The 13,199-nt window shown below is 51.8% G+C and overlaps 1 protein-coding gene across 1 annotated transcript in view; it reads left to right on the top strand.

Annotated features, from left to right (window-relative positions):
* Positions 1-9,548, top strand: part of LOC142908365 (dynein axonemal heavy chain 1-like) — a 35,007-nt gene extending 25,459 nt beyond the window's left edge. The window contains exons 5-7 of the mRNA XM_076058935.1: positions 5,907-6,064; positions 6,823-7,011; positions 9,318-9,548. Of these exons, the coding sequence (XP_075915050.1) occupies positions 5,907-6,064; positions 6,823-7,011; positions 9,318-9,548 (578 nt within the window). The remainder of the gene's footprint in view (positions 1-5,906; positions 6,065-6,822; positions 7,012-9,317) is intronic.
* The last annotated feature ends 3,651 nt before the right edge of the window (positions 9,549-13,199 follow it).

Below are 13,199 nucleotides of genomic sequence, written 5' to 3'. Positions count from 1 at the left end.
AGAGTGGTAGACTGGTAGAGTGGTAGAGTGGTAGTCTGGTAGAGTGGTAGACTGGTAGACTGGTAGAGTGGTAGACTGGTAGACTGGTAGTCTGGTAGAGTGGTAGACTGGTAGACTGGTAGAGTGATAGACTGGTAGAGTGGTAGACTGGTAGACTGGTAGAGTGGTAGACTGGTAGACTGGTAGAGTGGTAGAGTGGTAGACTGGTAGAGTGGTAGAGTGGTAGACTGGTAGAGTGGTAGAGTGGTAGTCTGGTAGAGTGGTAGACTGGTAGAGTGGTAGAGTGGTAGTCTGGTAGAGTGGTAGACTGGTAGACTGGTAGAGTGGTAGACTGGTAGACTGGTAGTCTGGTAGACTGGTAGACTGGTAGAGTGGTAGACTGGTAGACTGGTAGAGTGGTAGACTGGTAGACTGGTAGAGTGGTAGTCTGGTAGAGTGGTAGACTGGTAGAGTGGTAATCTGGTAGACTGGTAGAGTGGTAGAGTGGTAAACTGGTAGACTGGTAGACTGGTAGAGTGGTAGAGTGGTAGCCTCGGTGGAGCTCCGTGTGGCAGCCATCGTGGCTCACCTCACCCTGGCTCTGTATCGCTGTCTCTCTCTCTCTGTCTCTCTGTCCCTGTCTGTCTCCACTCAGACTCGGTGGAGCTCCGTGTTGAAGCCATGGTGTCTCACCTCACCCTGTCTCTGTCTCTCTCTCTGTCTCTCTCTCTGTCTGTCTCCACCTAGACTCGGTGGAGCTCCGTGTGGGAGCCATGGTGTCTCACCTCACCCTGTCTCTCTCTCTGTCTCTCTCTGTCTCTCTCTGTCTCTCTCTCTCTGTCTGTCTCTCTACCCAGACTCGGTGGAGCTCCGTGTGGAAGCCATGGTGTCTCACCTCACCCTGGCTCTGTCTCTCTCTCTCTGTCTCTCTCTCTGTCTCTCTCTGTCTCTGTCTCTGTCTGTCTCCACCTAGACTCGGTGGAGCTCCGTGTGGGAGCCATGGTGTCTCACCTCACCCTGTCTCTGTATCTGTCTCTCTCTGTCTCTCTCTCTGTCTCTCTCTGTCTCTCTCTGTCTCTCTCTCTGTCTGTCTCCACTCAGACTCGGTGGAGCTCCGTGTGGAAGCCATGGTGTCTCACCTCACCCTGGCTCTGTATCGCTGTCTCTCTCTGTCTCTCTCTGTCTCTCTACCCAGACTCGGTGGAGCTCCGTGTGGAAGCCATGGTGTCTCACCTCACCCTGTCTCTGTATCTCTGTCTCTCTCTCTGTCTCTCTCTCTCTGTCTGTCTCCACTCAGACTCGGTGGAGCTCCGTGTGGAAGCCATGGTGTCTCACCTCACCCTGGCTCTGTATCGCTGTCTCTCTCTGTGTCTCTCTGTCTCTCCACTCAGACTCGGTGGAGCTCCGTGTGGGAGCCATGGTGTCTCACCTCACCCTGTCTCTGTGTCGCTGTCTCTCTCTGTCTCTCTCACTGTCTGTCTCTGTCTCTGTCTGTCTCCACTCAGACTCGGTGGAGCTCCGTGTGGGAGCCATGGTGTCTCACCTCACCCTGTCTCTCTGTCTCTCTGTCTCCGCCTAGACTCGGTGGAGCTCCGTGTGGAAGCCATGGTGTCTCACCTCACCCTGTCTCTGTCTCTCTCTCTCTGTCTCTCTGTCTCCACCTAGACTCGGTGGAGCTCCGTGTGGGAGCCATGGTGTCTCACCTCACCCTGGCTCTGTCTCTCTCACTGTCTCTCTCTCTGTCTCTCTCTCTCTCTGTCTCTCTGTCTCCACCCAGACTCGGTGGAGCTCCGTGTGGCAGCCATGGTGTCTCACCTCACCCTGTCTCTGTCTCTCTCTCTCTCTCTCTGTCTCTCTCTCTGTCTCTCTCTCTGTCTCTCTGTCTCCACCTAGACTCGGTGGAGCTCCGTGTGGAAGCCATGGTGTCTCACCTCACCCTGTCTCTGTCTCTCTCTCTCTGTCTCTCTGTCTCCACCTAGACTCGGTGGAGCTCCGTGTGGGAGCCATGGTGTCTCACCTCACCCTGGCTCTGTATCGCTGTCTCTGTATCTCTCTCTCTGTGTCTCTCTACCCAGACTCGGTGGAGCTCCGTGTGGAAGCCATGGTGTCTCACCTCACCCTGTCTCTCTCCACCTAGACTCGGTGGAGCTCCGTGTGGGAGCCATGGTGTCTCACCTCACCCTGTCTCTCTCCACTCAGACTCGGTGGAGCTCCGTGTGGCAGCCATGGTGTCTCACCTCACCCTGTCTCTGTCTCTCTCTCTCTGTCTCTCTGTCTCTCTCTCTGTCTCTCTCTCTGTCTCTCTGTCTCTGTCTCTCCACCTAGACTCGGTGGAGCTCCGTGTGGAAGCCATGGTGTCTCACCTCACCCTGGCTCTGTCTCTCTGTCTCTCTGTGTCTCTCTCTCTCTGTCTCTCTCTGTCTCTCTGTCTCTCTCTCTGTCTCTCTCTGTCTCTGTCTCTGTCTGTCTCCACCTAGACTCGGTGGAGCTCCGTGTGGAAGCCATGGTGTCTCACCTCACCCTGGCTCTGTCTCTCTGTCTCTCTGTGTCTCTCTCTCTCTGTCTCTCTCTGTCTCTCTGTCTCTCTCTCTGTCTCTCTCTGTCTCTGTCTCTGTCTGTCTCCACCTAGACTCGGTGGAGCTCCGTGTGGGAGCCATGGTGTCTCACCTCACCCTGGCTCTGTATCGCTGTCTCTCTCTCTGTCTCTGTCTGTCTCTACCCAGACTCGGTGGAGCTCCGTGTGGGAGCCATGGTGTCTCACCTCACCCTGGCTCTGTCTCTCTCTCTGTCTCTCTGTCTCTCTCTCTGTCTGTCTCCACTCAGACTCGGTGGAGCTCCGTGTGGAAGCCATGGTGTCTCACCTCACCCTGGCTCTGTATCGCTGTCTCTGTCTCTGTCTCTCTCTGTCTCTCTCTGTCTCTCTCTGTCTCTCTGTCTCTCTCTCTGTCTCTGTCTCTCTCTCTGTCTCTCTCTCTGTCTCTGTATCTCTCCACTTAGACTCGGTGGAGCTCCGCGTGGAAGCCATGGTGTCTCACCTCACCCTGGCTCTGTATCGCTGTCTCTGTCTCTCTCTGTCTCTCTCTGTCTCTCTGTCTCTCTCCACCTAGACTCGGTGGAGCTCCGTGTGGGAGCCATGGTGTCTCACCTCACCCTGGCTCTGTATCGCTGTCTCTCTCTGTCTCTCTCTCTGTCTCTCTGTCTCTGTCTCTGTCTCTCTCACTGTCTCTCTCTGTGTCTCTCTGTCTCTCTACCCAGACTCGGTGGAGCTCTGTGTGGGAGCCATGGTGTCTCACCTCACCCTGGCTCTGTATCGCTGTCTCTCTGTCTCTCTCTGTGTCTCTCTGTCTCTCTACCCAGACTCGGTGGAGCTCCGTGTGGGAGCCATGGTGTCTCACCTCACCCTGTCTCTGTCTCTCTCTCTGTCTCTCTCTCTGTCTGTCTCCACTCAGACTCGCTGGAGCTCCGTGTGGCAGCCATGGTGTCTCACCTCACCCTGTCTCTGTCTCTCTGTCTGTCTCTCTCTCTGTCTCTCTCTCTGTCTGTCTCTCCACCTAGACTCGCTGGAGCTCCGTGTGGAAGCCATGGTGTCTCACCTCACCCTGTCTCTGTCTCTCTGTCTGTCTCTCTCTCTGTCTCTCTCTCTGTCTGTCTCTCCACCTAGACTCGCTGGAGCTCCGTGTGGGAGCCATGGTGTCTCACCTCACCCTGTCTCTGTCTCTCTGTCTCTCTCTCTGTCTGTCTCCACTCAGACTCGGTGGAGCTCCGCGTGGAAGCCATGGTGTCTCATCTCACCCTGTCTCTGTATCGCTGTCTCTCTCTCTCTCTCTGTCTCTCTCTCTGTCTGTCTCCACCTAGACTCGGTGGAGCTCCGTGTGGAAGCCATGGTGTCTCACCTCACCCTGGCTCTGTCTCTCTCACTGTCTCTCTCTCTGTCTCTGTATCTCTCCACTCAGACTCGGTGGAGCTCCGTGTGGAAGCCATGGTGTCTCACCTCACCCTGTCTCTGTCTCTCTCTCTGTCTCTCTCTCTGTCTCTCTCTCTGTCTCTCTCTGTCTCTCTCTCTGTCTCTCTCTCTGTATGTCTCCACCTAGACTCGGTGGAGCTCCATGTGGAAGCCATGGTGTCTCACCTCACCCTGGCTCTGTATCGCTGTCTCTCTGTCTCTCTCTGTGTCTCTCTGTCTCTCCACTCAGACTCGGTGGAGCTCCGTGTGGGAGCCATGGTGTCTCACCTCACCCTGGCTCTGTCTCTCTCTGTCTCTCTCTCTGTCTCTCTCTCTGTCTCTGTCTCTCTCTGTCTGTCTCCACCTAGACTCGGTGGAGCTCCGTGTGGGAGCCATGGTGTCTCACCTCACCCTGGCTCTGTATCGCTGTCTCTCTCTCTGTCTCTCTCTCTGTATCTCTCCACCTAGACTCGGTGGAGCTCCGTGTGGAAGCCATGGTGTCTCACCTCACCCTGTCTCTGTATCGCTGTCTCTGTCTCTCTCTCTGTCTCTCTCTCTGTCTCTCTCTGTCTCTGTTTGTCTACCCAGACTCGGTGGAGCTCCGTGTGGGAGCCATGGTGTCTCACCTCACCCTGGCTCTGTATCGCTGTCTCTCTGTCTCTCTCTCTGTCTCTCTCTGTCTCTGTCTCTCCACCTAGACTCGGTGGAGCTCCGTGTGGCAGCCATGGTGTCTCACCTCACCCTGGCTCTGTATCGCTGTCTCTCTCTGTCTGTCTCTCTGTCTCTGTCTCTCTACCCAGACTCGGTGGAGCTCCGTGTGGGAGCCATGGTGTCTCACCTCACCCTGTCTCTGTCTCTCTCTGTCTCTCTCTCTCTGTCTCTCCACTCAGACTCGGTGGAGCTCCGTGTGGCAGCCATGGTGTCTCACCTCACCCTGGCTCTGTATCGCTGTCTCTCTCTGTCTGTCTCTCTGTCTCTGTCTCTCTACCCAGACTCGGTGGAGCTCCGTGTGGGAGCCATGGTGTCTCACCTCACCCTGTCTCTGTCTCTCTCTGTCTCTCTCTCTCTGTCTCTCCACTCAGACTCGGTGGAGCTCCGTGTGGGAGCCATGGTGTCTCACCTCACCCTGTCTCTGTATCGCTGTCTCTCTCTGTCTCTCTGTCTCTGTCTCTCTACCCAGACTCGGTGGAGCTCCGTGTGGGAGCCATGGTGTCTCACCTCACCCTGGCTCTGTATCGCTGTCTCTCTGTCTCTCTCTGTGTCTCTCTGTCTCTCCACTCAGACTCGGTGGAGCTCCGTGTGGGAGCCATGGTGTCTCACCTCACCCTGTCTCTGTCTCTCTGTCTCTCTCTCTCTCTGTCTCTCTCTCTGTCTCTCTCTGTCTCTCTCTGTCTCTCTCTGTCTCTCTGTCTGTCTCCACCTAGACTCGGTGGAGCTCCGTGTGGGAGCCATGGTGTCTCACCTCACCCTGGCTCTGTCTCTCTGTCTCTCTCTCTCTCTGTCTCTGTCTCTGTCTCCACCTAGACTCGGTGGAGCTCCGTGTGGGAGCCATGGTGTCTCACCTCACCCTGGCTCTGTCTGTCTCTGTCTCTCTGTCTCCACCTAGACTCGGTGGAGCTCCGTGTGGGAGCCATGGTGTCTCACCTCACCCTGGCTCTGTATCGCTGTCTCTGTCTCTCTCTCTCTCTCTGTCTCTCTGTCTCCACTCAGACTCGGTGGAGCTCCGTGTGGGAGCCATGGTGTCTCACCTCACCCTGGCTCTGTATCGCTGTCTCTCTCTGTGTCTCTCTGTCTCCACCTAGACTCGGTGGAGCTCCGTGTGGGAGCCATGGTGTCTCACCTCACCCTGTCTCTGTCTCTCTCTGTCTCTCTCTCTCTGTCTCTCCACTCAGACTCGGTGGAGCTCCGTGTGGGAGCCATGGTGTCTCACCTCACCCTGGCTCTGTATCGCTGTCTCTCTCTGTGTCTCTCTGTCTCCACCTAGACTCGGTGGAGCTCCGTGTGGGAGCCATGGTGTCTCACCTCACCCTGGCTCTGTATCGCTGCGTCTGCCGCGGCCTCTTTGAGGGCCACCGTCTCCTCTTCTCGTTCCTCGTCTGCTCGCGGATCCTCGCCACGGAGGGGGAGGATGGCGTGGACCCGGTGAGTGGTGAGGGGTGGTGAGGGTGGTGAGTGGTGAGTGGTGGGGTGAGTGGTGGTGAGGGTGGTGAGTGGTGAGTGGTGGGGGTGGTGAGTGGTTGTGGTGGTGAGTGGTGGGGTGGTGGTGAGTGGTGGGGTGGTGGTGAGGGGTGGTGGTGAGGGTGGTGAGTGGTGGGGTGGTGAGTGGTGAGGTGAGTGGTGAGTGGTGGGGTGGTGAGTGGCTGTGGGGGGTGAGTGGTGGTGGGGTGGTGAGTGGTGAGGTGAGTGGTGAGTGGTGAGTGGTGGGGTGGTGAGTGGCTGTGGGGGGTGAGTGGTGGTGGGGTGGTGAGTGGTGAGGTGAGTGGTGAGGGGTGGGGGTGGTGGTGAGTTGTGAGGGGGTGGTGGTGAGGGTGGTGAGTGGTGAGGGGTGGTGGTGGTGAGGTGGTGAGGTGGTGGTGAGTGGTTGTGGGGGTGGTGGTGAGGGTGGTAAGTGGTGAGGGGTGGTGGTGAGGGTGGTGAGTGGTGAGTGGTGGGGTTTGGGGTGGTGAGTGGTGGTGGTGAGTGGTGTTTATATCTCTGAGTGTCTCTCTCTCTCTCTGTGTCTCTCTCTCTGTGTCTCTCATTGTCTCTCTCTCTCAGTGTCTCTCTCTCTGAGTCTCTCTCAGTGTCTCTCTCTCAGTGTGTCTCTCAGTCTCTCTCTCAGTGTCTCTCTCTCTCTAAGTCTCTCTCTCTCTGAGTCTCTCTGAGTGTCTCTCTGAGTGTCTCTCTGTGTGTCTCTGCAGGACGAGTGGAGGTTCCTGCTGTCTGGGGGAGCCGTTCCCACCCCTGTGCTCCCCAACCCAGCTCCGCTATGGCTACCTGAACGAGCCTGGGGAGAGATCCAGGCTCTCTCTGTGTCTCTGTCTCAGTGTCTCTCTCAGAGTCTCTCTCTCTGTCTCTCTCTGTCTCAGTGTCTCTCTCAGTGTCTCTCTGTGTCTCAGTGTCTCTCTCAGTGTCTCTCTCTCTGAGTGTCTCTCTCTCTCTCTCTGAGTCTCTCTCTGTGTGTCTCTGCAGGACGAGTGGAGGTTCCTGCTGTCTGGCGGAGCCGTTCCCACCCCTGTGCTCCACAACCCAGCTCCGCTATGGCTACCTGAACGAGCCTGGGGAGAGATCCAGGCCCTCTCAGTGTCTCTGTCTCAGTGTCTCTCTCTCAGAGTCTCTCTCTCTCTGTGTCTCTCTCTCAGAGTCTCTCTCTGTGTCTCTGAGTGTCTCTCTCTCTCTCTGAGTCTCTCTCTGAGTGTCTCTCTGTGTGTCTCTCTGCAGGACGAGTGGAGGTTCCTGCTGTCTGGGGGAGCCGTTCCCACCCCTGTGCTCCCCAACCCAGCTCCGCTATGGCTACCTGAACGAGCCTGGGGAGAAATCCAGGCTCTCTCAGTGTCTCTGTCTCAGTGTCTCTCTCTCTGTGTCTCAGTGTCTCTCTGTGTCTCTCTCTCTCTGAGTCTCTCTCTCTCTCTGTGTCTCTCTCTCTCTGAGTCTCTCTCTCTGAGTCTCTCTCTGAGTCTCTCTCTCTCTCTGTCTCTCTCTCTCTCAGAGTCTTTCTCTGAGTCTCTCTGAGGGTCTTTCTGTGTGTCTCTCTGCAGGACGAGTGGAGGTTCCTGCTGTCTGGGGGAGCCGTTCCCACCCCTGAGCTCCCCAACCCGGCTCCGCTATGGCTACCTGAACGAGCCTGGGGAGAAATCCAGGCTCTCTCTGTGTCTCTGTCTCAGTGTCTCTCTCTCAGTGTCTCTCTCTGTGTCTCTCTCTCTGTGTCTCAGTGTCTCTGTGTCTCTCTCTCTCTCTGAGTCTCTCTCTCTCTCTCTGAGTCTCTCTCTGAGTCTCTCTGTCTCTCTCTCTCTCTCTCTCTCTGAGTGTCTCTCTCTCAGAGTCTCTCTCTGAGTCTCTCTGAGTGTCTCTCTCTCTCTGTGTGTCTCTCTGCAGGACGAGTGGAGGTTCCTGCTGTCTGGGGGAGCCGTTCCCACCCCTGTGCTCCCCAACCCGGCTCCGCTATGGCTACCTGAACGAGCCTGGGGAGAGATCCAGGCTCTCTCAGTGTCTCTGTCTCTGTGTCTCTCTCTCAGTGTCTCTTTCTGTCTCTCTCTCTCTGAGTCTTTCTCTCAGTGTCTCTCTCTCTGAGTCTTTCTCTCTCTCTCTCTCTGTGTCTCTCTCTCTGTGTCTCTCTCTGAGTCTCTCTCTGAGTGTCTCTCTCTCTCTCTCTCTGTGTCTCTCTGCAGGACGAGTGGAGGTTCCTGCTGTCTGGGGGAGCCGTTCCCACCCCTGAGCTCCCCAACCCAGCTCCGCTATGGCTACCTGAACGAGCCTGGGGAGAGATCCAGGCTCTCTCTGTGTCTCTGTCTCAGTGTCTCTCTCTCTCTGTGTCTCTGTCTCTGTGTCTCTCTCTCTCTCTGTGTCTCTCTCTCTGAGTCTCTCTCTCTGAGTGTCTCTCTGTGTGTCTCTGCAGGACGAGTGGAGGTTCCTGCTGTCTGGGGGAGCCGTTCCCACCCCTGTGCTCCCCAACCCAGCTCCGCTATGGCTACCTGAACGAGCCTGGGGAGAGATCCAGGCCCTCTCAGTGTCTCTCTCTCTGAGTCTCTCTCTCTCTCTCTCTGAGTCTCTCTCTCTCTCTCTCTGAGTCTCTCTTTCTCTCTCTGAGTCTCTCTCTGAGTCTCTCTCTCAGTGTCTCTCTCTCTCTCTGTGTCTCTTTCTCAGTCTCTCTCTCTCTCTGAGTCTCTCTCTCAGAGTCTCTCTCTGTGTCTCTCTGTGTCTCTCTCTCTCTGAGTCTCTCTGAGTGTCTCTCTCTCTCTGTGTGTCTCTCTGCAGGACGAGTGGAGGTTCCTGCTGTCTGGGGGAGCCGTTCCCACCCCTGTGCTCCACAACCCGGCTCCCCTATGGCTACCTGAACGAGCCTGGGGAGAGATCCAGGCTCTCTCTGTGTCTCTGTCTCAGTGTCTCTCTCTCTGTGTCTCTCTGTGTCTCTCTCTCTCTGAGTCTCTCTGAGTGTCTCTCTCTCTCTGTGTGTCTCTCTGCAGGACGAGTGGAGGTTCCTGCTGTCTGGGGGAGCCGTTCCCACCCCTGTGCTCCCCAACCCGGCTCCGCTATGGCTACCTGAACGAGCCTGGGGAGAGATCCATGCTCTCTCAGTGTCTCTGTCTCAGTGTCTCTCTCTCTCTGTGTCTCTGTCTCTGTGTCTCTCTCTCTCTCTGTGTCTCTCTCTCTGAGTCTCTCTCTCTCTCTCTGAGTGTCTCTCTGTGTGTCTCTGCAGGACGAGTGGAGGTTCCTGCTGTCTGGGGGAGCCGTTCCCACCCCTGTGCTCCCCAACCCAGCTCCGCTATGGCTACCTGAACGAGCCTGGGGAGAGATCCAGGCCCTCTCAGCGCTCCGCCGATTCTCGTCGCTGGCTGCAGATTTCGGAGCCAACGCCGGCCACTTCCAGGCGGTGTTCGAAAGCCCCGAGCCACAGAGGTACCGCTCGGATATACACAGAGAGAGATAGTGGTAGAGATATACACACAGATAGATAGTGGTAGAGATATACACACAGATAGTGGTAGAGATATACACACACAGAGGTACTGCTCGGATATACACAGAGAGAGATAGTGGTAGAGATAGTGGTAGAGATAATAACATAGAGAGATAGTGGTAGAGATATACACACACAGAGGTACCGCTCGGATATACACAGAGAGAGAGAGATAGTGGTAGAGATATACACATAGAGAGATAGTGGTAGATATATACACACACAGAGGTACCGCTCGGATATACACAGAGAGAGATAGTGGTAGAGATAATAACATAGAGATAGTGATAGAGATATACATAGAGAGAGAGAGAGTGGTAGAGATATACACACACAGAGGTACCGCTCGGATATACACACACAGAGAGAGATAGTGGTAGAGATAATAACATAGAGAGATAGTGGTAGAGATATACACACACAGAGGTACCGCTCGGATATACACAGAGAGAGAGATAGTGGTAGAGATATACACACACAGAGATAGTGGTAGAGATATACACACACAGAGATAGTGGTAGAGATATACATAGAGAGATAGTGGTAGAGATATACACACAGAGATAGTGGTAGAGATATACACACACAGAGGTACCGCTCGGATATACACAGAGAGACAAAGTGGTAGAGATATACACAGAGAGAGAGAGAGATAGTGGTAGAGATAATAACATAGAGAGATAGTGGTATAGATATACACACACAGAGGTACCGCTCGGATATACAGAGAGAGAGAGAGATAGTGGTAGAGATATACACACAGAGATAGTGGTAGAGATATACACACAGAGAGATAGTGGTAGAGATATACATAGAGAGAGATAGTGGTAGAGATATACACAGAGAGGTACCGCTCGGATATACACAGAGAGAGATAGTGGTAGAGATATACACACAGAGATAGTGGTAGAGATATACACACAGAGAGATAGTGGTAGAGATATACATAGAGAGAGATAGTGGTAGAGATATACACAGAGAGGTACCGCTCGGATATACACAGAGAGAGATAGTGGTAGAGATATACACACACACAGAGAGATAGTGGTAGAGATATACACACACACAGAGAGATAGTGGTAGAGATATACACACACAGAGAGATAGTGGTAGAGATATACATAGAGAGAGAGTGGTAGAGATATACACACACAGAGGTACCGCTCGGATATACACAGAGAGAGAGAGAGATAGTGGTAGAGATATACACACAGAGAGAGATAGTGGTAGAGATATACACAGAGATAGTGGTAGAGATACACACACAGAGAGAGATAGTGGTAGAGATATACACATAAATAGTGGTAGAGATATACACACAGAGGTAGTGGTAGAGATATACACACAGAGAGAGATAGTGGTAGAGATATACATAGAGAGAGAGTGGTAGAGATATACATAGAGAGAGAGTGGTAGAGATAATAACATAGAGAGATAGGGGTAGAGATATACACACAGAGGTACCGCTCGGATATACACACACAGAAAGAGAGAGATAGTGGTAGAGATAATAACATAGAGAGATAGGGGTAGAGATATACACACAGAGAGATAGTGGTAGAGATATACACACACAGAGAGAGAGATAGTGGTAGAGATAATAATATAGACAGATAGTGGTAGAGATATACACACAGAGGTACCGCTCGGATATACACACAGAGAGAGAGAGAGATAGTGGTAGAGATAATAACATAGAGAGATAGTGGTAGAGATATACACAGAGATAGTGGTAGAGATATACACACACAGAGGTACCGCTCGGATATACACACACAGAGAGAGATAGTGGTAGAGATAATAACATAGAGAGATAGTGGTAGAGATAATAACATAGAGAGATAGTGGTAGAGATAATAACAGAGAGAGATAGTGGTAGAGATAATAACAGAGAGAGATAGTGGTAGAGATAATAACAGAGAGAGATAGTGGTAGAGATAATAACAGAGAGAGATAGTGGTAGAGATAATAACAGAGAGAGATAGTGGTAGAGATAATAACATAGAGAGATAGGGGTAGAGATATACACACACAGCGAGAGATAGTGATAGACATAATAACATAGACAGATAGTGGTGGAGATATACACACAGAGATAGGGGTAGAGATATACACACACAGAGGTACCGCTCTGATATACACACAGAGAGAGAGATAGTGGTAGAGATAATAACATAGAGAGATAGTGGTAGAAATATACACACACAGAGGTACCGCTCGGATATACACAGAGAGAGAGAGATAGTGGTAGAGATAATAACATAGAGAGATAGTGGTAGAGATATACACACAGAGAGATAGTGGTAGAGATAATAACATAGAGAGATAGTGGTAGAGATATACACACAGAGAGATAGTGGTAGAGATAATAACATAGAGAGATAGTGGTAGAGATATACACAGAGAGAGTGGTAGAGATATACACACAGAGAGAGATAGTGGTAGAGATATACACACGGATAGTGGTAGAGATATACACACAGAGAGATAGTGGTAGAGATATACATAGAGAGATAGTGGTAGAGATATACACACAGAGGTACCGCTCGGATATACAGAGAGAGAGAGAGAGATAGTGGTAGAGGTAATAACATAGAGAGATAGTGGTAGAGATATACACAGAGAGAGTGGTAGAGATATACACACAGAGAGAGAGATAGTGGTAGAGATATACACACGGATAGTGGTAGAGATATACACACAGAGAGATAGTGGTAGAGATATACATAGAGAGATAGTGGTAGAGATATACACACAGAGAGATAGTGGTAGAGATATACACACACAGAGGTACCGCTCAGATATACACAGAGAGAGAGATAGTGGTAGAGATAATAACATAGAGAGATAGTGGTAGAGATATACACAGAGAGAGTGGTAGAGATATACACACAGAGAGAGATAGTGGTAGAGATATACACACGGATAGTGGTAGAGATATACACACAGAGAGATAGTGGTAGAGATATACATAGAGAGATAGTGGTAGAGATATACACACAGAGAGAGAGTGGTAGAGATATACACACATAGAGATAGTGGTAGAGATATGCACACAGAGAGATAGTGGTAGATATATACACACAGAGAGATAGTGATATACACAGAGATAATGGTAGAAATATACACAGAGATAGTGGTAGAGATATACATCGAGAGAGATAGTGGTAGAGATAATAATATAGAGATAGCGGTAGAGATATACAGAGAGAGATAGTGGTAGAGATATACACACACAGAGATAGTGGTAGAGATAATAACATAGAGAGATAGTGGTAGAGATATACACACACAGAGATAGTGGTAGAGATATACACACAGAGATAGTGTAGAGATATACACATAGAGAGATAGTGGTAGAGATATACACACATAGAGAGATAGTGGTAGAGATATACACAGAGATAGTGGTAGAGATATACATAGAGAGATAGTGGTAGAGATATACACAGAGAGATAGTGGTAGAGATATACACACAGAGATAGTGGTAGAGATATACACACAGAGATAGTGGTAGAGATATACATAGAGATAGTGGTAGAGATAATAACATAGAGAGATAGTGGTAGAGATAATAACACAGAGAGATAGTGGTAGAGATATACACACAGAGAGAGAGA

Source organism: Petromyzon marinus (assembly GCF_048934315.1).
Source record: "Petromyzon marinus isolate PM22_M1 ecotype Great Lakes invasive population chromosome 80 unlocalized genomic scaffold, UKy_Petmar_22M1.pri1.0 chr80_unloc.4, whole genome shotgun sequence".
NCBI lineage: Eukaryota > Metazoa > Chordata > Hyperoartia > Petromyzontiformes > Petromyzontidae > Petromyzon > Petromyzon marinus.
This window is presented reverse-complemented; position numbering and strand designations above follow the sequence as displayed.